The sequence below is a fragment of the Leptodactylus fuscus genome, chromosome 2, assembly GCF_031893055.1.
Source record: "Leptodactylus fuscus isolate aLepFus1 chromosome 2, aLepFus1.hap2, whole genome shotgun sequence".
Lineage (NCBI taxonomy): Eukaryota > Metazoa > Chordata > Amphibia > Anura > Leptodactylidae > Leptodactylus > Leptodactylus fuscus.
In genome coordinates this window covers 211,398,536-211,422,896 of record NC_134266.1, presented here as the reverse complement: position 1 = coordinate 211,422,896, position 24,361 = coordinate 211,398,536, and the positions used below count along the sequence as shown (strand labels likewise).

General features: G+C 42.5%; 1 protein-coding gene across 1 annotated transcript in view; it reads right to left on the bottom strand.

Annotated features, from left to right (window-relative positions):
- DNAJC15 (DnaJ heat shock protein family (Hsp40) member C15) overlaps positions 1 to 23,637 on the bottom strand; it is a 39,141-nt gene extending 15,504 nt beyond the window's left edge. The window contains exons 1-4 of the mRNA XM_075265484.1: positions 23,521 to 23,637; positions 2,322 to 2,373; positions 884 to 957; positions 657 to 733 (exon numbers count right to left, since the gene is read on the bottom strand). Coding sequence (XP_075121585.1) covers positions 657 to 733; positions 884 to 957; positions 2,322 to 2,373; positions 23,521 to 23,625 — 308 coding nt within the window. The 5' untranslated portion in view covers positions 23,626 to 23,637. The remainder of the gene's footprint in view (positions 1 to 656; positions 734 to 883; positions 958 to 2,321; positions 2,374 to 23,520) is intronic.
- Positions 23,638 to 24,361: the final 724 nt, after the last annotated feature.

The following is a 24,361-nucleotide window of genomic DNA, read 5'->3' as shown; positions in this document are numbered from 1 at the left end:
AACTATGGACCAGATACCTATAGATAATTGAGCTGCAAGTTCAATGTAGAAACGGTGAGGTCAAAAGATTAGATTAGTCCTTTAACAGTCGGTTGTCAAGCTATTGATAAATATGTAGGAGGAGTAACACAGCGCAGAGCTCTTAGAAAGGATGCTGCAGAGGTATTTACTGAGCACAACATTAGCAGACAGGCCTTAGCGAGTTTTTCATACTACCTTTTATCAATTTCTGTTGTTCTCAGTCATAAATAGGATGAGAGCAACGAACATTAAAGGGGTTGTCCGAGCAAAAAATGTTTATTTTAAATAGGCTGGGGGAGGTATTAAAAACAACAACAACAAAAAATCATACTCGCCTTTCTCAGTGCGGTCTGGTCCTGCTGGTCCATTGTTGTCTTCCAGCAAAAGTGACCGGTTAGACCAGGGGTAGGGAACGTACGGCTCTCCAGCTGTTGCAAAACTACAACTCCCATTGCTCTCATCCTATGACCTACCCTTAGTTAGCCGTGATGGAAAGAGTTAAAAAACACCCATCAATGCATCTTTGTTGGCTGGGTATTATGTTATCACTGGGTCTAGATTCGCTCCTGGTTGATTCATACCCTGGTTTACTCTATTTACTTTTGCTACAAAGAAAGAAAGTCTAGTACACTCACCTGACACCTAAAACAAGGCTGGCTTCTCGCCTACTCATTTTCTGCTCAAATCCACCTTTGTAGTAATAAGAAAGACTCTGCCGAAAGAGAAAACATGGAATATTGCAGAAATAACAGCAATGTACCAATATCACACTTCTAGACGTGACCAGAAGCAGAAGAGGAGAATTACACGGCACAATCACACTCCTAGGCCTTACTTATGAAATAAGTCAATTCACACTTACTGGAGTAGAGATTTTTTTTGCGTTTTCCATGATAACTTGACCCAAAGGTTTCCAAAGCTGGAAAGCGAAGCGACCTATAAAAATTATACAATTTACAGACTCTCCGCAGCAATTTGCTTACTGAAAATCATTTAATGCATATAGTTAAAACCTGAGTAGATGTGATAGATGTGCTATTTTGTGTGTTATTTTCATGTAATGCTGCTAACTAAATTCAAGCTATTTGCAATTTTCCATCAAGCAATTTAGGTCTCGCATTTATTCACTCAGGGTCTTTTAACAGAAATTCACATAGTGTCTTGTGGGAATAAAGGAAAAAAAATCAATGGAACAAAATGGAGAAAAAAAAAGAAATATGGAGAAGTCAACGCCAACTCTAAACTGTTTAGTTTACCATTTTAGAAATACAAAGTTTATAAAGCTAGTTCTGTATTTTTGTATATGGTTCCGCAGGCATAGTGAAAGCTAGTGGACATAACACTAATCTCAGAAAATACACATAAATACATTACAGTACTTCTACCTATAACCACTCCTGACATACTGACATAGAGCTGTTTTGCCCTCTAATATCTTCATGAAAGCTGAAAACATTATTAAGAAATATTTTATATATGCCCCATGAGACTAGACATTTCCCCCTCACAATCTTGTGTCGGACTAGAAGGCAACTGGCTGCCACAGGATTCTCTCCAATACCATTCTGTCAACTGAGCTGACAATTCACACACCAGCAGGAATTCACCGATTTCTACGTAAGTCTATAAGAGTGGAAGATCCAAGTTGTAAGAAACTTACATAGAATAAGTAACTTAAAATCTGGTGTATGAATCGGCAGGTCAGTCTGATGATCACATGACCTGCTGGGTCATTACTGAGAAACGTAAGGAAGTGAACGATGCGCTCACTGACCGAATGTATTGTTCACTTTCTATTAGTATGCCCTGTACTACAGTGCTAAGACATAAGCTGGAGCGGGCTTCATTTTATTTCCTCATTATGTGCAGTTGTAGAGCCATATCTTGAAAGATATTTCAATGTCAAAAGATCTCTCTCGCTCACAGTGTAATAGTGCAGTTACTATGTGTCTTTTTTAGCAGCCTCTCCCTCTTCCCCTTTCCATAGGCTTCCATATATATATATAAAAAAAAAAAAATTCTGAAAAGTGTTTTAGGAAACACATCTTCTAATAATATATGTAAGAAAATTTCTTATAATCACCTGTGCTACTCATAGAAAGTTGTTAAACAATTGGGAGTATACTTTAAGTCAGTATATCTACCCCAATGCCTCCAAACAAAAAAACAACCCAGTTATAGTTAGACAGGATGGTGTTAAGTAAACTCTAGGAACTCTCCAATTATTGCCAAGAACTGTCCTCAACCCACATAAAGTGCTCAAAAAGCTACTCCCAGGCCTAGAAAATAAATGGTCATACCTGCAAAAGCTGCTGCTGCAACGCCAAGTCCCACTGCAATCATAGTTCCACCCTACACAAGAAGAAGCAAAACAGGATACAGTCACACTTGTGCAGTACAAGTAGGTGAAAGAGGCAGTGTAGTTGTGCCAATGAAGAGTCAGATGGCTATTAGAGATGAGCGAGTAGTATTCGATTGAATACCTCCCCTGCATAGATACTGGTGTAAAAAAAGCGCCAGCGACAGAGAAGGTGGGAGGGGAATGGAATTTTTACTGAGTTTACCGCGTGGTATTTGACTGAGTACACCAATATCTACAGTATGCAGGGGAGGTATTCAATCGAATACTACTCGCTCATCTCTAATGGCTATGTTCCTCAACAACGAAACACTGGTGAATATACGTAGTCTGCACTCCATGCACTTTGTGAGCCTACTGGGATGGCGATCTACAGGAGCCACATAGACGTGAATGCAGCTCCGGCCATGAATCCACACAGACGCTCAATTCACATGGAGTATATAGGGCAACTTTCAGTCCCTCGTTCTCCATATCGATAGGGGTCTCAGTAGTAGGGCCTCCCCCACTAATCTGATAGTTGTATGGATAGGGTGTAAGTGTCTATAGTGATACATTCTCTTTAAAGCAACATAACCCCTAATTTACAGATTTCATGTAGTTATATACTGCATTAGATATAAAACATAAAATAATCTAGATCAGTGGTATCCAAACTGTGGCTCCACAATGGTCAGGATAACCCAATTTCCAAAATTTCCTAAGTGTCCGTGGTTGTCCATGCTGGTAGATGCAGTTTCATAATGGCTATAGATCTATAGATGGATTACCATTTGCATCAATAGGGTCGGGATTAAAGTGATGTGTATATAACATCTGGCTCCAAACTCCATAACCTTGTTAATATTCCATTCACAGAGGCATATAAAGGGCTTAATATTTAGAGGACGAGTTTAACTTGTACCATTTAGTATTCTGTATGAAATAATGAGAAGCTGGAAAGAAATTCTGAATGGGGTGGAACTGGAGAAAAACTGAGTTTGTGTGACTTTCTTCTGGGTTTAGGAAAAAATATTTAATACGTGTGTAAGCTGGGTGTTTTTGGACACGGAGATGTATAATATCTTTGTTTGCTTTTATCTATTTATTTTTATTTCAAATCAAGGGAAGTGGTAGTTTTTTTTTTTTATAAAACTTTTTTTAAAAAATAATTTTATTTAATTTTTTAAAACTATTTTATTAGCCCCAACCCCCTTCCCCGGGGACTTAAATCTGCAATCTTTTCTGTGCACGTCCCATAGGCTCAAATATCACTGTATAACAGTCTATGGGTCTTTCGATATATATCTAATGAGGTTGGTCTATGGCAAGCCTCAATATCTAAATAACTAGGACAAGCCTGGGAGTCTTCAGAAAGCCACTCTGAGCATTCCTGCAATTCTAAAGATTTTTTTTTTTTTTTTAACTTTGAGAGGCTACAGTTGAATACAATGAATGCAATAAAGTAGAATACTGCAGAGACCCAGTAGTTATGGCATCTGCCACTCAATAGTGTAACACTGTAATAAAAAGGCGGATGTTGGCAACGGGCTTGCTTAGGTAATTTGTAGACAGAGTATATAAAAATATAAAGCTCTTGTGCAGTATCACAGCCTGGTGGTGATGGTTTCATACCCAAAATCCATGTGACAGATTCCTTTTAAATGATAACCAGAGATCTGATAAATGCAATTTTAAAGTTGAGAAAAACTACATCCGAAAATGCGTCAGCCTGTCATATCACTTCCGTTCTCCTATCCCCTGGACCTCTCTGGGTGAGTATTAGTTACATGTACTACACATTAGCAGCGAGTAAGAGCAGGACAGGAACCATCTGCTTCAACCCCGGCTGGAATTGTTATGAAGGCTGGTGAAACTCTCCAGCGAACAGAAATGATTCACATCCCAATCCAAAGCAGTGACATTTTTCCATTCTGCTGAGGTGTTTGTTCTGTATTTTTATGTGCCATCCTTGTATTTTATGCCTTCTATAGTTTATTTCAAATTCTGTGAGCAAAGCGCTTTGACTTTATTTCTATGTACTGAAAACCTAATATGCTGACTCATCTCAGACATTGCCTAAAAAAAAGGGAATGGGAATACCAGTAGAACAAACCATATAAATAAAAGATTATACAAGGATAACATTATACAAGGTAAGGAGATCGCCTGAAGTCACACTTATCACAATACAGCTATGGCACGGAAACAACAAAGAAAGAAGGAAGGAATCTTCTGAAGAAAGGGGTTACATTATCTATACAACTGTTCCTGCATAAACTCCCGATATCACTAAATCACTGGTACATACAGGATTCTGATCGCACTAGCATTTGTCCTTATGCTGATCTGTTATTTTTGTTAAATTTTTATTTCAATTGGTATAATTCGGGGTAAATGGCATCACTTACCCTCCATTATGCAGATTTATTTTCTGCTCCCATTGGGGCAAAGACAGATCCATATTCTGTTTTACAGTGTATGCTAAAGTATACAGCAGGAGGCTTTACCTCCAACAGATGCAACTGGATAGACATATAGCGGCATTTGTCACAGTGTAGTGTATGATTTTTATTTCACTGAAAGCTTTAGAATGGCATATATAAGCCCAATAGTGACAAAAGAGATCGACACTCTTGGCCTTCTTCAAATAACGTGGGATATATGAATATGTTTAAGGTATGATCTGGGAGCTTTTGGAAAGCAGCCACTAGAAAGCACATTATTATTTATTTATATAGCACCATTAATTAATTCCATGGTGCTTTACATTTGGGGATTACAAACAGTACACAAAATATACAGGCAGTTCTAAAACTAACAGTGACCGACTGGCACAGTGGGGTAAAGGGCCCTGCCTGCGAGGGCTTGCAGTGTATGAGGGAAGGGGGGTTTAGACAGAAGAAGAGGGGAGACTGTACAGATGGTGGTGCGGTGATAGTGTTATTGGAGGTTGTAGGCCTTCCTGAATAGGTGAATCTTCAGGGCCTTCTTGAATCCTGTGATTGTGGGGATCAGTCTTATGTGTCTTGGTAAGGAGTTCCAGAGTATGGGGGATGCACGGGAGAAATCTTGGAGACGGTTGTGTGAGGAGCGGATGAGAGCAGAGCGGAGTAGGAGGTCATTGGAGGATCTGAGGTTACATGTAGGCAGGTAGTGGGAGATTAGGTCAGAGATATATGGAGGGCACAGGTTGTGGATGGCTTTGTATGTTAATGTTAGTAGCTTGAACTCAATTCATTGGGCTATGGGTAGCCAGTGGAGGGACTGGCAGAGGGGAGCAGCCGATGAAGATCGGGGGGAGAGGGTGTTAGCTGGGAGTCCATGGAGAAGGGTGTTGCAGTAATCTAGGCGGGAGATTATGAGGGCCTGGACGAGCGTCTTAGTGGAAGGAGCGCATTCGATAGATGTTCTTGAGTTGGAGGCGGCAGGAAGTGTTGACGTGTGACTTGAAGGATAGGTCAGGGTCCAGTGGTACCCCAAGGCATCAGGCCTGTGGGACAGGGGTAAGTGTGGTTCCATTGACTTTAATAGATGGGTCACGTGGAAGGGCAATACGGGGTGAGGCAAAGATGGTGAACTCCGTTTTCTCCGTATTGAGTTTGAAAAAGCGGGAGGAGAGGAAGGAGGCTACGGCTGCTAAGCAATCTGGAACTCTGGCCAGCAGGGAGGTAATGTCTGGTCCAGAGATGTATATATGGGTGTCATCAGCATAGCAATGGTACTGGAAACCATGAGATTCTATGAGTTGGCCCAGGCCAAGGGTACAGATGGACAACAGGAGGGGTCCTAGGACGGAGCTTTGGGGGACACCTACAGAGAGAGGGCATGGTGAGGAGGTGGGGTGCGAGTGGGAGACGCTGAATGTGTGGTCGGTGAGGTATGAGAAGATCCAGGAATGGGCCAGGTCTGAGATACACATTATTAGGGTGTGTTCACATGGTGGAAAATAAATTTCCGCCGTCAGCATTTTCACCATGACCTAACCATGATGGGATACCAATGCAGTGCATCAGCATTCTGTTGTGGCAACCCACTCCTGTTTAGGCCTGGATGAATGGGCCTAATCAGGAGGGAGTCTCGAGCTGCGGAATCTGCGACAAGATAGAGCAGGATGCTTCTTTTTTCAACATTGTGATGCGATCTCTGCCTCCCATTGAAAACAATGGGAGGTAGATTCCAGGAGGACTCTGCTCCGGATTTGGGGTCAAAATCTGCCCTCAAATATTCGACCAATTCCAACACACCCTTACAGTACCCTTAGGCCGAAGATAACACCACCTTGTTTAACAGCAACAGAACCCTAAAATGAGAGAGAATACCTAAAACGGTTATTTTTTTTTATCTAAGCAAAGGGGGCTGTTGTTCAAATTTTTATATTTTGTGGGGGGTTTTTTTTCTTTATTTACTAGTGTTTTTAGACCCCCAAGGTCCTTCTTTATAATATATTAGAGTAGTAGAGTAGATTGTCATTGATACTTCAATAGGCACTGATCATTACAATATGGCGGCTCCCATAGCACTGGCCTTGTTTAGATGTCAGGGTCACATTTTCCATGGTAACTAAACCATTTACTCTGCACCTGAGCCCTCTCCAGACAAGTCCTTGTGACCAATGATATACATGTAATCCGCCTGCAATGAATTCCTTGAAACAGATTAAAGAAAGGAAAGCTTGCACTAAGTGAATGAATAAATGTGTCTTCCCCCAGCCATATACACTACTGTTGGCATGCCCTGTGTATGTAAGATGGGCTGCTGACAATGTTGCATAATAGATTTGATCATTGGAAAAATGAGCATATGCACTGGGCAATGACTGGGAACAAGCATTCTTATGGGCAAAATTTCTCAATTATTGACCTGAAAATAGGACCATGTGAAAGTGCCCTTGTAAACATATTTTTTTTTAAAAGTGCTATCAGTGGGTTAAACAAGGGCATTCAAATACCTTTAGTCGTGTAGCTCCTCGTGCATTTGTTTACATGGGTAGCTTCCTGCTGTCTTAGCCTACAACTACCAGGATGCATTGCAGTTCAATCAGATCCCCCTTCACAACCCCCCCCCCCCACCTGTTTCCCTAGCTAGCCCATGGACTACTAGCTTTACCTAGATAGCTAACCAATTCAGATCCCAACTCCCTCCACACCCCATCATACTTACCTATCTTCTCGTTCTAGAGATGACTGAGGTGCCGCTGTCCCTTCTACCCACACCTGGGATCTGGAACTGGCGCCTGCGCCAGTACGCCAGCGGAAGCCACGCATGTGCAATAGAGCGCTGCTTCTTTTTGTTTCTGCCGGCGTTCTACTGCGCAGGCATCAGCTTCAGCTCCCTTGTGAAGGAAGCAACGGCCAGCAGAAGAAGAGGAAGTGAGTGTTGGTGAGTATGAAGGGGACCGGGATGGGGAGTACTGGTGGCCTCCAGAAACTGCGAAACTGAACTTCACAAGGAAAATCAGAATATGTGCCTATGGCATTTAAAGGGAGTAAATTAGAAATAATGGGGGAAGGGGGGGGGGAGATGGGGTTTAGCTAAGGGGTAAGGTTTTAATCTATCCTGGACAACCCCTTTTAGGCCCTATATTTTTTACTTGACAATTTTGCCTGATTTTAGGAATTTTATTGGGGGACTGTTCCTTAAGCATTCATCTAAATAGTCTTAAACTGTGCATAATTCTATTGAGAAGGCTTCAAGCACTTAGACTGTCAAGTTTTATTGACAGACTTGACCTTTACAAAAATCTTATTAAAATGTCACCCGCACACGAGATTCCTCAGCCTCATTCATATGGAACCAAGGATTTTGACAGCTCTGGACCATCAACAGAAAAATAAAAGAAATAAAAACATTCTTACGGCTTAGATTAGTTCAATTCTTCTGGGTTTATTCACACAGTCACGGATTTCAAGCATGTATTAAAATAGAAAAATGTATGAAGAATGTTTCATTTTGCTACCGCTGTAATCTTTTCTCAAAGCCAAATAAATCAAGTCAATAAATAAATGCTGCAAGTATTTTCCCGAAAATAATAGTGAACTGCATAAAGTTAAATATGAAAGTGGCTGCAGCAACGATACTCGGAAAAATTCATGTTCTTCACAGCGCCGTGCTGCATCAGTCAGGGGAAGTAATAAACAGAAAAGTAATAAAATATTCCACAACAACAGGGCAGATTTAGCGATTTATAGTATTTACACCAGTTTTAACAGTGTTTGAGTCAAATGCTACACTTACAGTATGAAGAACATACTCCCTTATCCCAAAATATGCAATTGTATCAGTAAAAGAGATCACGACATCAGAGTTGCACAATTTGCTACATATTTATTAACTATTTGGGAGAGGCAGTTTTACTTATTCCCATCAATGACATCTATCCCTATCCAAGTTTCTGACCACTGGGGGTCTGAATGATAACAAGAAGGCCAGATATGAAAGGAATGGTGGTGTGATATTGTCGCCACTGCTCAATGTACTTCCATAGATCTACCAGAGTTACCCACCCTGAAAGCTTGAGTACCAATGCTTCATTCTCATAGGGCACTTGCAGATTCCTAGTGATCAGCTATTTATCCTGTAGATGGGGATAAGTGCCTGTAGTTGGAAACCCCCTTTAAGCTAAGGCACCACAGTGCCCCGCAGCGCAGTTTTTTGCAGTTCTTCCCGCAGCACTTTGCATAGAAGAGGCTTCCTCTGCGGACTTTCTGCTTCAATTATACCTAGAGAGAAACCACTGGCATTTTCGTAGGTATAATTGGCATGCTGCGATTTTCAAAACCACAATGGTTTTAGAAACTGAAGCATGTCCACTATGTGTATTTTACCCCAAAGTGGGGGATGGGATTCGCTAGAAACCCATCCACTTTGCTGTGACTGTAAAGTGATGCAATCTATTTTCACTGCGTTTTCCCCATTTCCGCCATGTGGGCTCTGGCCTTAACTGTGTTTGTATGAAGGTGGCTGCTTGGAAAAAGCAGTTGGGCAACACATACAGCACGTCAAAAATAATAGGTCTCCACCAATGTATACTGTACTTTTATCCTTTTATTAGTGTACTATGTAGAATTATGAAATTGTCAAAATTGTACAAAAATAAAATAAAATACTGTAGTTTTCTAATAGCATCGCCACTCCTCCCAGCTGAAAGGGCCATTTTCCTTAGAAAACAGCAGTCATAACTTCAAAGTTTGCTCTATTTTATTTTAGGAATTGCTACAATATTTGTGTGTGCTATCTGGTCTATTAGAAGAACAGGCCTCTCCCCAAAGGCCCTCAAAGGGCAGCATATTCAGGTGACAGATAAACGTGGGCCTTCCGTACATGACCGTGTATAGTCTGCAGATCAGAGAAAACAGTACGGATGACAACTCTTCATACATAGCCTGGATACATAGTCACAAAAACTACTGAAATGTATGGGTCCTGACTAGAGATGAGCGAATATGCTCGATCGAATACCTCGGCCACATAGCTCCCGGCGGCAAGGAAGGTGGGAGGGGCAGTAAAAATTCGAAGTCCTGGAAGCGTTTTTTGCACCGGGAGCTATGTGGCCGAGGTATTCGATCAAGCATATTCGCTCATCTCGAATCCTGACTTTTATCCACAATTGCATGTGCATGAGGCCTTCAAGTGGTTTTCCCATGAAAGACATCTATGTCATATGAATAGGATATGCCATTAATGTCTGATACATGCAAGTCCTACAATTGACCAGCACCTTCTCTAAAGTGCCCCATTACTGCAACCTCGCTGAGAAGACTTTCAGCTACGGCTGGGTTGTACCTAAACAGTGTAACTCTGAGCTATGAGGTTTCCATAACTCTCATAGAAGCGAATGGGAATTACTGAAGCCATGTAATTCACTGTTCTACATTATTTCTGTACATCCATTTACTTCTATAGGAGTTATAAAAACAACTTGGCTCACAGCTATGCTGCGTACATAAAGATCAACCATAGTTGAAAGTCTTCTGAGCTAGGTCATGGCCAGGTGGGACACATATCAGACATTTATGGCATAGCCTGTGGATTTGCCATACATGTCTTGCAGGAAAATCCCTTTAAGGCTTGAGGGTGCTACAGCCATAGCACTAAACATTTAAACAGCTTTAAATAGCTATAGATACAGACTGACTTTTTATTATTAATATGGAGTGACAATGCCAGTCATACAAAACTGGGGCCAAAGAACAGGCCATTAATTCTGAAGCCTGGAAATCCCTTTAATCATACACTGGTATTCAGAACTAAAACATTGGTAGAGATTAGAGATTTATGAAACTTTCAAAAAATAAAAAGTTGTCTTTGTTACCACAGAACCCAATCACAACAGAGTTTTCATGTCATACTCTGCTCTTGCAAAAATGAAAGCTATTTTGTGATTGCTTGCTATAGGCAGTTTCATAAATCTACACCAGCGTATCCCTAGTGCCTCCCAGCGCGGTCCGATCCTTCTGCTCTGTTATTTTCTTGCAATGAAAGTCCTCGCGGGCTGTGATGTCCAGGGTCCCTTTCCTCAGGCCAATCAGCACAGGTAGTGACGTTCTAAGGCCGCTGTTCTGATTGGCCTCAACAGTCACGTGCAGAGGATACTTCTGCCGAAGGAAAACATCCGAGCAGCAGGAGCAGATCATGCTGAGAGGCATTGGGGACAGGTGAATATGTTTTTGTTTTGTTTTTTTTTGGGGGGGGGGGTTCCATCTCCTGCAGCCTAATTTAAAAATGTTTTAAATTTTTTATAAAGCATAAGTATAAACTAAAAACTATTTGCATCCTTGACACCAAACAGGCTGTGTCCTTACTGGGTTAAATCAATATAAAACACAGTGCACAGATAAATTGTTCTATAGGGCTATTCAAATCAAATCAAAAAAAGCTTTATTGGCACGTCCAAATAGATATTTGGCATTGCCAAAGCTAGTAAAGTGGTGGTGGGGGGGGAGTTGGACTCGGGTGGGTGAGTGGTGGGGGTGGGGTGGGTGGTTTGGGGTATAACAGTCCATGGAGTCTCATCTTCCTCTTCGTTGGTGACTGCTATATGGGGAGGTGGGGTGGGGCGGGTGTTTTGGGATAAATATAACAGTCCGTGGAGTCTCATCTTCCTCTTCGTTGGTGACTGCTATATGGGGAGGTGGGGTGGGGCGGGTGTTTTGGGATAAATATAACAGTCCGTGGAGTCTCATCTTCCTCTTCGTTGGTGACTGCTATATGGGGAGGTGGGGTGGGGCGGGTGTTTTGGGATAAATATAACAGTCCGTGGAGTCTCATCTTCCTCTTCGTTGGTGACTGCTATATGGGGAGGTGGGGTGGGGCGGGTGTTTTGGGATAAATATAACAGTCCGTGGAGTCTCATCTTCCTCTTCGTTGGTGACTGCTATATGGGGAGGTGGGAGTGGGGTGGGGTGGGGCGGGTGTATTGGGATAAATATAATAGTCCGTGGAGTCTCATCTTCCTCTTGTTTGGTGACAGCTGGACACGTATTGGGCAGCGATCTCCACAGTGGCCTCTTCTTCTCCCAGTAGGATGTAGAGTTTCCTCTTCTCGTCTGCAGATATGAAGTCTGGGATGTGGGTAGAGTCTTTGGTAGTAGACGGCCCTCACAGCTGAGTATTTGGTGCAGTGTAGCAGGAAGTGGGTCTCGTCTTCTAGGGCCCCCTGGTCACAGTGCTGGCACAGTCTGTTCTCCCGTGGCTTGTACGCTATTATGACATGAAATTACCAAGTTGTGCTCTAATTTTGAGAAAAGTTGGTGGGGCAGGGCAAGGATGACTGGGCCTCACATATTTACAATAACTCATGACAAAACTGGTGCAAGTCATATCTGTAGTCTATGCCAGTCCCTGTCAGATTTAATTTCTGGCATACAGGACCTCGAACACTGCGGCAGGATTATTAAGAAGCCAGCGCATATTAATAATTATGGCCTCTAGATTCTTTCTATTACACAAAAAAGCAAAATAGAATCCGTATTCTATAATCAGTTTAAAAAAAACAAAACATAAAAAAAAAAAAAGTTGAGGTATGTAAATTTCTGACAGCTACAGAACCAAAGTCCAGCAACTGAGACATGGAGCCCTTGTGTCCAGAAATCTTGTTTACATGTGTCTAATTTGCCAAGGGAGCTCCATAAGATAGGGAGTAACTTAATGATTGGTGGGGGTCCGAGCGCTGAGGCCTTCAACAAAACAAAGAAATGGGGTGTTTGAACCCCATTTTGAATGGAGCAGAAGGTTAGATATGTACACTGTCACCATCTTGATTTTAATAGGAGTCACAGGAGATAGCCAAGCACTCCACTTTGATGAACTCCTGCAATTCCTGGTGAAATAAATGGAGCAGGGGCAAGCGCCTCCGTCCTGTGACTCTATTGCAACAGGGTTGCAGGACACCCAGTTCTTGTAATCATTACCCAAATATACCTTTAGTAGTCGCAAAGAGCAGGTCTATTAAGCTGTTTATATGAAACTTTATGGGCCAGTTTAGAAACTATTTTTGGACTGCACACAGACCCCCCCAAAACATCATTGGTGCAATTCGCACTGCCATTAACTTACATGGACTCTCAAGCTATGTAAAAAATTAAGTGCAAAGTATACATTTACATTGTACTACAAATAAAAGGACATGGTATTAAAGAGAGACATTGTTTGTACAGGCAATGCAATTTATAAGAGATTGGTGTAACCTGAGCCTTAATGATATATCATCTTGAATATTATTACTCCTCAAGATTCTGCTTCAGAGGCCACATAATATCACATTCATTGGTCACATGGCCTGATCACAGCTCAGTCAAATTAAAGTGAATGGGGTGAGCTCAGACACCAAGCACAGAGACTGAACAAACGTACAGAGTTGTGCTTGGAAAAGGCAGATCAACCAAACACAGACCCTCTTCAATAAATTATCGGGCAAGGGCCCAGGTGTCAGACACCTGCCTGACCTATCCAAAAGATATCTTATCTTATAAATTATAAAGGCAAGGGAAACCCATTTAAGCCCTTTGATGCCCCAGATAATCGTGACTACAGCATCTAAGTGGTTTTAGAGAGACTGTGCAATCTGTATGCCCACAGGTGGCCCCGTTGTGAGATAACAGGAGACGTACAGGTTGCAATGGCAGCTGGAGGTATAACTAATCTTGGGTATAAGGGCATGTTATCACTGAAGATAAATTAACAAAGGCCAATAAGGACAGCCAGAGTAAAAGTGCTGGAAGCCTATCGGGTCTGTATTTGCATTGTGAAGGCTAGACTGGTCTATGATCGCACACGCAGGGCCGGCGGCATCTCGCCGCTTGGCTTTGCATATGTGACCCCGCCCACCAATGACAAAACAAAGCCGGAAGACAGAAGATTTCAAAGAAACGAAGACTGGTGAGTATGCGACGTGGAACAACCCCTTTAACCCTTTCAGGACCAAGCATCACTGACGCACCAATGGCCTGCCAAATTTAGCACTTTTGTATGCATTGCTTTACACAGCAATATCTTTTTAATGCCTTTGCATAGCCCAACTATTTTTACAATGTTTATTTCAGGACACATAAGGCTCGAAGTAAGTAGCCTTATTTGTTAAATAAGTGGAATATTTATTTTGCTAGAAGTAGAAGAACGGTATAAAATGTGAAAAAAAAATTAAATTTTGCTTCTTTTATCTAAAACAAAACTGTTTTTATATACACTATTGCATGTAAACATATAAAAATTTGCTTTCCTAGTTCTTATGATCACAGGGGCTACACATTTATACAGTTTTTCAACAAAAATGAGGTTTTAGATGGTTTTATATTCGTCATGGCTTATTTTCTAGATTTCTAGTCCATGTGTAAATTATCAAGTAGTTTAGTATAGTAGATGACTGTAAACTGCTTGTGTTTTCTCTAGCTAGACACCCTGCCGAGAAATAGTAAACATCCAAGAAGTAGGTGATGGTGGGGGCTGGCAGAGGAGCAAATTCTGCTTGCATCAATGTGAATGGTAAAGCTCTAGCACTTTACTATGATCACTGTAAAGGGTTAAATTTTGTTGATAAAAGTGATGATAGAAGTCCTAAAAGCTTCTCTTAAAGGGGTATTCCCACCTCACATACTCATCAGTCTTTACTGCTGTAAAATCTTCTTTCTTCCTGGTTTCTTGCATCATTTGGTGGGTGGGGTTTCACATGCAACCTGCCGTTTAGCTCCACCCCCAAATTCACGTGTAGCTCCACCCACCCATATTGGACTATGAAGTACAGGCAGCAGCAACTCCATTCTGTGTTACATACAGAGACTGCCTGTCTCTGCCATAATGAACACAATTGAATTAGCTAACCTGATAACTGGGAGAGCAGAAGAAATGAAAGCAGCTCCTCTATCTGCTAACAGGACCTAGGTCACGTGGTGTAGACACAGGAATAGCTAGAAACACAGGCTGGCTCCCTGCACTTAGCCCCTCCCCCTCCCCCCTGAGAGCAGCAGATACATCACTTGACTCATGAGCAGCTAAGTCAGGGCTGTGGCCACAAAGAATTGAATAAATAAGATAGTGGACAAACAAAGCAGTTTTGCTGAAGCAATGTATTTAGGAAAACTCTTACATCCACATTAACAAGCAGTATAGATAGGATCCTTGTGATGGGACAACCCCTTTAACATAGTGTACATCCAGTAACTTCAGCATGGAGATGCCTTCAGCACTCATCACACTTACAGGAGCAGCTGTAAATCACAGATGTTTGACTTTAATCAGATTGGCAACGTCTACGGGTTAAACAGTTCTAAGGCCTGGTTCACATCTGCATTCGGTATTCCGTTCAGGGAATCCGCTTGGGGACCTCCCTGAACGAAAACCTATAAGCATTAAAAAGCAGTTAGCTAAGAAACCACATTATAGTCTATGGGGTCCGTGTGGTATCTTAGCTAACCCTTTTAAATGCGTTCAGTATTCCATTCAGGGGCTCCCCAAGCTGACTCCCTGAACGGAATACCGAACACAGATGTGAACAGGGCCTAACTCTGGAGCCAATATCTTGGTCTTGTTTTAAAGCCAAGAATCTAAAGGGTTAAAACGTACATATGGCACCTGGGTTAAGTGGCAGCGATATTTATTTCAAGCATAAATTCAAAATCAGCCAAAAAGTAAATAAATAAATTTTCAGATAGGCGTTTGCAATTTGAATTACCATATATACTCGAGTATAAGCCGAATTTTTCAGGACAGTTTTTGTGGCTTATAGTCGAGTCAAGCAAAAAAAAAAATATTTTTTTAAATTTTATTTAACCCCTTAGCGACCCTTGACGTAACTGTACGTCATGGGTCGCATGGGGATGTATGGAGCGAGCTCACACGCTGAGCTCGCTCCATACACGGCAGATGCCGGCTGTATAATACAGCCAGGACCTGCCACTAACAGCAGCGGTCGGTGCCCGAGCCGATCGCTGCTGTTAACCCTTTACACACTGCGGTCAAACGTGACCGCAGTGTGTAAACGGCGCCGGCGGCATGGGCGCCGCCATGTTTTGCCGATCGCCGCCCTCCTGAACGTCACATGAGGGCGGTGATCGGTTGCTATGACAGCCGGAAGCCTATTGAAGGCATCGTCTAATAGAAGTGCTGCGATTTTCCTATTCACTGCAATACTGTAGTATTGCAGTGAATAGTATGAGCGATCAGACTCCCTAGGTTTCAAGGTACCTAAGGGGTCTGATCATAAATGTAACAGAAGAAAAAAAAAAGTTTTTAAAAGTATTAAAAAAAAAAAAAAAATATAAAAGTTCAAATCACCCCCTTTCCCTAGATCAGCTATAAAAGTAATTAAAGAACATTAAACATAAACATATTAGGTATCCCTGCGCTCCAAAATGCCTGAACTATTAGAATATTAAAACATTTATCCCGTACTGCGAACGGCGTAGCGGCAAAAAAAATAAAAACAGCCAAAAAGCGTTTTTTTCAACACTTTGCCTCCTATAAAAAATTTAATAAAAAGTGATCAAACCATCAGATCTTTCCCCAAATGGTATCAATAGAATCGTCATCTTGTCCAGCATAAAAAGACACCACAACCAGCTCCATACATGGAAATATGAAAAAGTTACAGGTGTTAGAACATGATGACAAATTTTTTTTTCTATTTTGCAAAGTTTATCATTTTTTTTAAAAGTATCAAAAAATTTCAAATACTATATACCGTATTTTTCGGACTAAGGTTTTAGAGGAGGAAAATAGGGAAAAAAAAAATTTAAGGAAAAAAAATTGGTGAAATATTTAATAACCTAATAATATAATATTTCACCAATGTAAATAGAACCGGGGGCTTTCGGACACAGGGATACCAAATGTGTATGTGTTTCACAGTAATGTTTTTGTTTTATATGTATTGTAGGGCTATGGGGGTGATTTGAACATATCTATCCTATCTATCTGTCTATCTATCCGTCTATCTATCCGTCTATCTATCCGTCCGTCCGTCCGTCCGCCCGTCCGTCCGTCCGCCCGCCCGCCCGCCCGTCCGTCCGTCCGTCCGTCCGTCCGTCCGTCCGTCCGTCCGTCCGTCCGTCCGTCCGTCCGTCCGTCTATCTATTCTATCTAATCTCATCCATGGATGGAAAGAGACACCCTGCAGTGAAGCTGTGTAAGAAGAGAAAAAGGGGCGGGCCAGACGGGTGAAGGAGGTGTGGTTTTCTAAGCAAACTTGAAAACACACCTCTTTCACCTGTCTGGCTCGTCCCTCCTTCACTGCCTCTCAGATGTCGCTTCTGCAATGAAGCCACACAGGCAGGGAAGTAGGGGCGGGCCAGACGGGTGAAGGAGGCGTGGTTTCAAGCTTGCCGAGAAAACCACGCCTCCTCCTCCCGTTTGGCCCGCCCCTCCTTCCCTGTCTGTGTGGTTTCATTGCCGGAGCCAGATCTGAGAGGCAGTGAAGGAGGGACGAGCCAGACGGGAGAAGGAGGCGTGGTTTTCTCGGCAAGCTTGAAACCACGCTTCCTTCACCTGTCTGGCCCGCCCCTACTTCCCTGCCTCTCAGATCTCGCTCCTGCAAACACGCGACACAGACAGGGAAGGAGGGGCAGAGCAGGCAGGCACCGTGCTGCTCTCCTTTTGATTCTCATAGACAGGACACAGACGCTGCGCACACTGCATTCGGACTATAAGACGCACACACATTTTCCTCCCATATTGGGAGGAAAAAAGTGCGTCTTATAGTCCGAAAAATACGGTAAATTTGATATCACCGCGTTTGTACTGACACAGTACAGTACTGAAACAGTGAATGCTGTAAAAATTAAACCCATAAGAAAATGGCGCAAATGCATTTTTTCTCCAATTGCGCCTCATTCTGAATTTTTTTCCAGCTTCCCAGTACATTGCACAGCATATCGAATGGTGCCATTACAAAGTACAATTTGTCCCGCAAACAATAAGCTATCATGTGACTCTGTGAACTGAAAAATGAAAAAGTTATGGCTCTTGAAATGTGAGGAGGGAAAAACGAAAATGCGAAACCAAAAAATGGCCTGGTCCTTAAGGGGTTAACTATTGCAATAGACCAGCCGCAATAGTAATGTATAGAATCTCCCATAAAATAGTGGGGAAAAAAAGCAGCTTTAAAAAAATATAATAAAAAAAATAAAATAAAGTTCTAAATCCCTCCTTTCCCTAGAATACATAGAAAAGTACAAAAATGACTGTAAGACACATACACATTAGGTATCCCTGCGCCTGACAGTGCCCGGTCTACTGAATATAGGGTATCTGCAGTGCTCCTGTTCCGTCGGGAAGGGGATAATAGGAGCACTGCAGATACCTTATATTCAGCCAGATTGAATTTCAAGTGGGGGGAAAAAAAACTCAGTCCTCAAGCTCAGGGAAGGGGCAGACAGACAACCAAAACACCCCCTCCCCTTCCTCAGCGTCTACTGCACCCAAAAACTCCAGCCATTTTAATTTTTAAAATTTTCCAGTAGCTGCTGCATTTCCCCCCCTCGGCTTATACTCAAGTCAATAAGTTTTCCCAGTTTTTTTGTGGTAAAATTAAGGGCCTCGGCTTATATTCGGGTCGGCTTATACTCGAGTATATACATGTTGAATAAGGTCCAGGAAAAATCTGAAATCAGAACTCATGATGCTGAGCTATGAGGAATGCCCTGAATTCAACGCACTTTCGGCTTTCTAATGGTATATAAAGTCCTCTTTAAGTCACACCCCTTCTGATATTTTACATATGAAATTAACTAAACACAAAAAGCCTAATAGGAATCAGTGTGTCCAATAATGATCAAACTATTAAATAAAAAATTACTTATCCTACGCTGTAACAGGAAAAACAAACCCAATACCTCAAAAATCAACACTTTTGGTCGCTTTGCCACTCAAAAACATACGAATAAAAAGTGAACAGAAAGTCATATGTACCCCAAAATCAATAAAAACTACAGGTTATTCCACAGCTCCGTAGACGGAAATACAAAAAATTATGGGTTTTATATTATGGCGATTCAAAGTACATTTAGGTATGAAATATAAGGTTTCTCAGTTGGAAAACCTAAGCGAAACCAAAGAAATTTGGTGTCAATGTAATTATATGAAGAATAACTTTATAAAGAATAGAGTTAACAGGTTACTTTTACTGCACAATGGGGGTATTTATTATGTCTGGTGTTTTCTATACTAGTGTGGGATGAGCCTGAATTATTTACAGGCTCCAGCCTCTTAAAACGGGTTGTGGAGGATTAATATAAATACATCTACATGCATCCTATAGGGTTGGTGTAGAAACTAAAAATGCATTTATACTTCCCTGCATCCTTTCCTCTGTCCTGGTGCTGGGATGGCTGTTTGTATACAGAATAGCTGCAGCACCAGTGGCGTCAGACTGATAGGACAACGCGTGGTGTATGAGACATCATCGCCTCAGCCGCTTTCTATACAATCAGAGCAGCAACCAGCAGGTGTGGCAGAGAAACCACAATACAGTATGTTGCTTATTTAGCACAAAAAAATGGACCATACTTCAAGATGCTCCATATTAATACCACCGTAAGCCTGAAAACTGGCATAAATGGGTAGGTAAATTCACCCTAATGAATGCTATAAAAATAAAACCCAAAGAACAATAGCGCAAGTGAATCTTTTCTTTATTTTGGTATTTTGTAATAGACTATGTGGAATATGAAATAGCGGCAACAAAAAATGCAACTTGTCCCACAGAAAACAAGCCCTCATGTGGCTATGTGAACAGAAAAATTAAAGGGGCTCTATCACTAGGAAAAGTCATTTTTAACTAATCACACCTTTGCATAGCCCTTAGAAAGTCTATTCCACACCTACCTTTAGTATGTAGATTGCCTCAGTGGTCTCTGAATAAGTCCGTTTTTATTCATATGCTAATTAGACTGTTGCACGATACATCGTGCACACCTCTCCTATTGTTTTCTATGGGAGACGGCTCCTGCTGCTGCTGATGACTCAGCTTCCTGTTTGCTTCACACACATAGAAGATAATGGGAGAGAGGAGGCTGCTGGGAACTTCCTGAGCTGGCTGGAGGCTCATTAGCATATCAATAAAAACGGACTTATTCAGACACCACTGAGGCAATCTACATACAAAAGGTAGGTGTGAAATAGCATTCTAAAGCCTATGCAAGCATGTGTTTAGATAAAAATGACTTTTCTCAGTGATAGAGCCCCTTTAAGTTATGGCTTTTGGAATGTGGGGAAGAAGACATGAAAAGTCTCAACATGTGGTTGTGGGAAGTGGTTATCAAATGTCTTTCAATAAGTGATATGAACCAATAATAATGGTGGTATAGCTATAAGTAGTCCCTCATTCACCTATGTCAGGGAACTTTTCTAAAGTTATGGAACAGAAAAATCTACATCTGGAAGACCAAAAACATCTGCCTATGTAATGGGTTAAAAATTATATCAAACTTGACATAGATGTATATAATACCTCCCAACTGTCCCGAATTTTGCAGGACAGTCCCAGATTGTGGGTCCTGTCCCGCGTTACCGGTCAACGGGAGCTAGGTCTCGGTTTCAATGCATCTGGAGGACGCAGATGGAGTTGAATACAATGGTGAATGAAGCAGGATCTGTCGGCAGAGAGCTCCGGCTTCACTTCTGTGTTCCCCGTGTGCTATTGCCCCAGATACTGTAGGTGGAATGTAATGACATCACTCAAATCGTACCTGCGGCTCCCAGAACACTCAGTGACTGAGTCTGTAGACAGATCGGCAAGAGAGCGAGGAGAGGTGAGTATCAGTATTTTTCATGTAAAACTTTGAGGGCTAATTGAGGGGGAATATGATGAAGAGGGCACATGAAACTGGGGACAGACGAAGGGGGGGACATGAAACTGGGACAGACAAAGGGGGGACATGAAACTGCGGTCATATGAAGGGCGATGTTAAACTGGGGGAAGATGAAGGAGGGGACATTAAACTAGGGACAACTGGAGGGGGGTTATTAAACAATGGGGGTCACTGAAGGCGGACAATAAACCGTGGGAGTAGCTGGAGGGGGACCTGTCCGCCTCTAGCTGCCCCCAGTTTAAAGGGGCTCTATCATTGGGACATCTCTATCATTCCACACCTACCTTTTGTATGTAAATCCCTTCAGTAGTTTTTGAATAAGTCTGTTTTTATCCATATGCTAATTAGCTTTCTCCGTGCACTCTGGAAGTGTCTCTGTGCACCCTCTCTGCTATTCTCTATGTGTATGAGAGCAGAGAGGCTGTGGTGCTGCTGACTCATCTCCCTGCTCTCACACACAGAGTATAGCAGACTGTAATCACAAACACTTCTGGGTGCACACTGGAAGCTAATAAGCATATGACTAAAAACTGAGTTATTCAAAAACTACTGAAGGAATTTACATACAAAAGGTAGGTGTGGAATAGCCTTTCTAAAGGCTATGCAAGTATGCGCTTAGCTGAAAATGACTTTTCCCAATGATAAAGCCCCATTAATGTCTCCCTCCAGCTAGTCCTACGGTTTAATGTCCTCTTCCAGCTACCCGAGTTTAATGTCCTGCTCCAGTTGCCGTTCATTTATTGTCCCCCTCCAACAACCCCACGGTTTAATGTCCCCCTCTAGTTTCCCCCAGTTTAAACTGGGGCACCAGGAGAGGGACTTAATACTGTAGGGCAGTTGGAAGAGAACATTATAATATACGGGTGACTGTAGGAGCATTATACTGTGTGGGAAAGATAGAAAAATGAATGAGAATGGGTGGAGTCAACATAGAAGTGGGTGGTGCTAAATTTGCCACGGTGCACCTTACGTTTTGTCCCTCTTCTTGTTCTTTAAAAGTTGGGAGGTATGAGAGATCAGTGATATATACTACTAGCCTCTGCTCGCGACTTTGTCTGCGTGTTATTGGCATCGATGACCCGCCTATATTCAGCAAATTGCTGCCGTCAATGGCTTGCCTGCTCTGGCCTTTTGGCAGCTCCTAAGCTGTCCTGCTGCTGAAGTTGTTCCTCACACCATGCCTGTGATTGTTTCGGCATCTCAGCAGCTCGCTGGGACACCATATTATGAGCGTGTTGTTGGAAATGATGATCGGCCTGCTCTGACGTTTCAGCAGCTGTCAAGCTGGCCTGCCACTCAACTTGTTCCTTTCACTGTGCCCGTGATTGTTGTGGCATCTCAACAGTTCGCCAGGAAGCCATATAATGAGCGTCTTGTTGGCGTTGATGATACGCATGCTCCAGCGCTTTGGCAGCTCTCAAGATGGCCTACTGCTGAACTTGTTCCTCCCACCGTGCCTATGATTTTTCTGGCATCTCAGCAGCTCGCTGGGACGCCATATAATGTGTGTCGTTGCCGTCGATGATCCCCCTCAGCTCCACTTGAGGAGAACTGTGTTGACTTCTGGCTACCATCATAGCTCTCGTTGTTTCAGAATTTTGCAACAAATTAGATTTTCTTTTTCCCGGCATGTTTAAAAGTAGCAAACTGCCAATTTGGATTAAAGGTACCGGTATTTTCCCATCCAGTGTGTCAGCACTGCCTGGAGCTGATCAGATAATATGCATATGCATGTACACAATGGACTGAGGGTTAGCTGAGTGTTTACATAGAGAGATAAGAGACCTGGCTTTATCAGAACCTGAGATGCAGCAAAAGCAGTTTAATATAATATGTGAAGCCATGTCATTTACTGGGATAAAAAGTAGCCTGTGTGTTAATCGAGGTTACAATCTATGTGTCAAATTTCATTCAAATCCATTTAGTCTTTTTTGCGTGATTGAGGAACAAACATCCAAACTTTCACAAGTAGGATAGGAAGGAAGGATAGTATAGGATGATATACTACCAGTATAATAATAATACAACATAGTGCATGATGCAATGTACAGGACACCATCAGTGATGTCTGTGTGATGTAACATAGGATAGCTCTACCCGCAGTATAGAATACACACGGCCTGGATTTTTGGGCACTATATACCCCTACAGATCAGATAACACCACATTATCAGCCCTCCATAGTGTAACATTCCCCTACATGCTGGGCAAATCTGATGTAAGAACAGCGCAACTTCAGATCCAGGTGAGAGGTCGGGGAAGGCACGGAACAGCTGAGGACACAGGGTATAGAGCACAGGACGCACAGGGTATACAGGGTACAGGACATAGGGTATAGAGCAGAGGGCGCACAGGGTACAGGACATAGGGTATAGAGCACAGGACGCACAGGGTATACAGGGTACAGGACATAGGGTATAGAGCAGAGGGCGCACAGGGTATACAGGGTACAGGACATAGGGTATAGAGCACAGGGCGCACAGGGTATACAGGGTACAGGACATAGGGTATAGAGCACAGGGTACAGGGTATACAGGGTACAGGACATAGGGTATAGAGCAGAGGGCGCACAGGGTATACAGGGTACAGGACATAGGGTATAGAGCAGAGGGCGCACAGGGCACAGGGTATACAGGGTACAGGACATAGGGTATAGAGCAGAGGGCGCACAGGGCACAGGGTATACAGGGTACAGGACATAGGGTATAGAGCAGAGGGCGCACAGGGCACACACGATAGGCTCAGGAGCTGCCTCTTCTTACTGTCAGGTGTGTAGGACACAAGGAGGGCACGGAGCCGGCGCTTCACACTACACAAACCTCTGCCGTACAAGGCTCGTCACACACGGCTACTACTCACCATCCTCCGGTCGATGTCAGCCCCCGGAGTAGCCGCACTCACGGTCCTATATTCCGCATAGTGTAGAGCATCCGAGGAAGCCATGCCGCTGCTGGAGGTTACCATAACACACTGAGGACGACGGCGGCCGCGGAGGTCAAAACAAAGTGATTGCAAAACTTCCGGAAGAGCTGCTCTAGTATCTGCATGAGTAAGAGCTGTATATAGGAGGCATCTCTAATGGCTGGAAGAAATTACATTTATTATGATATATATATATATATATATATATATATATATATATATATATATATATAATGATTTATTTTTTTTTAAAGCAAAATGGGGAAAGTGTAAGTAAGTGGATAAAGCCTTGTATTTGTCACAGCTAGTAACTTTTGGGGAGGTCACCTAAGCAGAGTTCCACTGTTACGCTGAGGCCTTACATTGCAGAAATGCATCTTTTTTTTTTTTTTTCCAGATTCTGTTGCCTTTATCTGTAGCCAAAATCGGCTACAGAAGGAATGGGAAATATATACGTATATAGAAAGGACTTTCTACCTTCTGCTCAACCTTCTACCTTTCCACAACAAGGGGCCCTAAAACTTAATCCAGTACTTGAATCTCTCCGAGCCTTCGTTTCTAGCACCAACAGCAATGTTCGTCTGTGTACAGGATAAAGGTCCTCTGGTTGTTTGTGCTAGGTGACCATTATAGCCAATCTCAGCAGTCACCTCTTCTCAAACCACAAAATTCAGAATGGGGTGGATTTGAAGAAAAAGTGCATTTGTGCGACTTTCTTATGGGCTTCGTTTTTACAGAATTCACTGTGCAGCCAAAATTTCATGTCACCTATATTCTA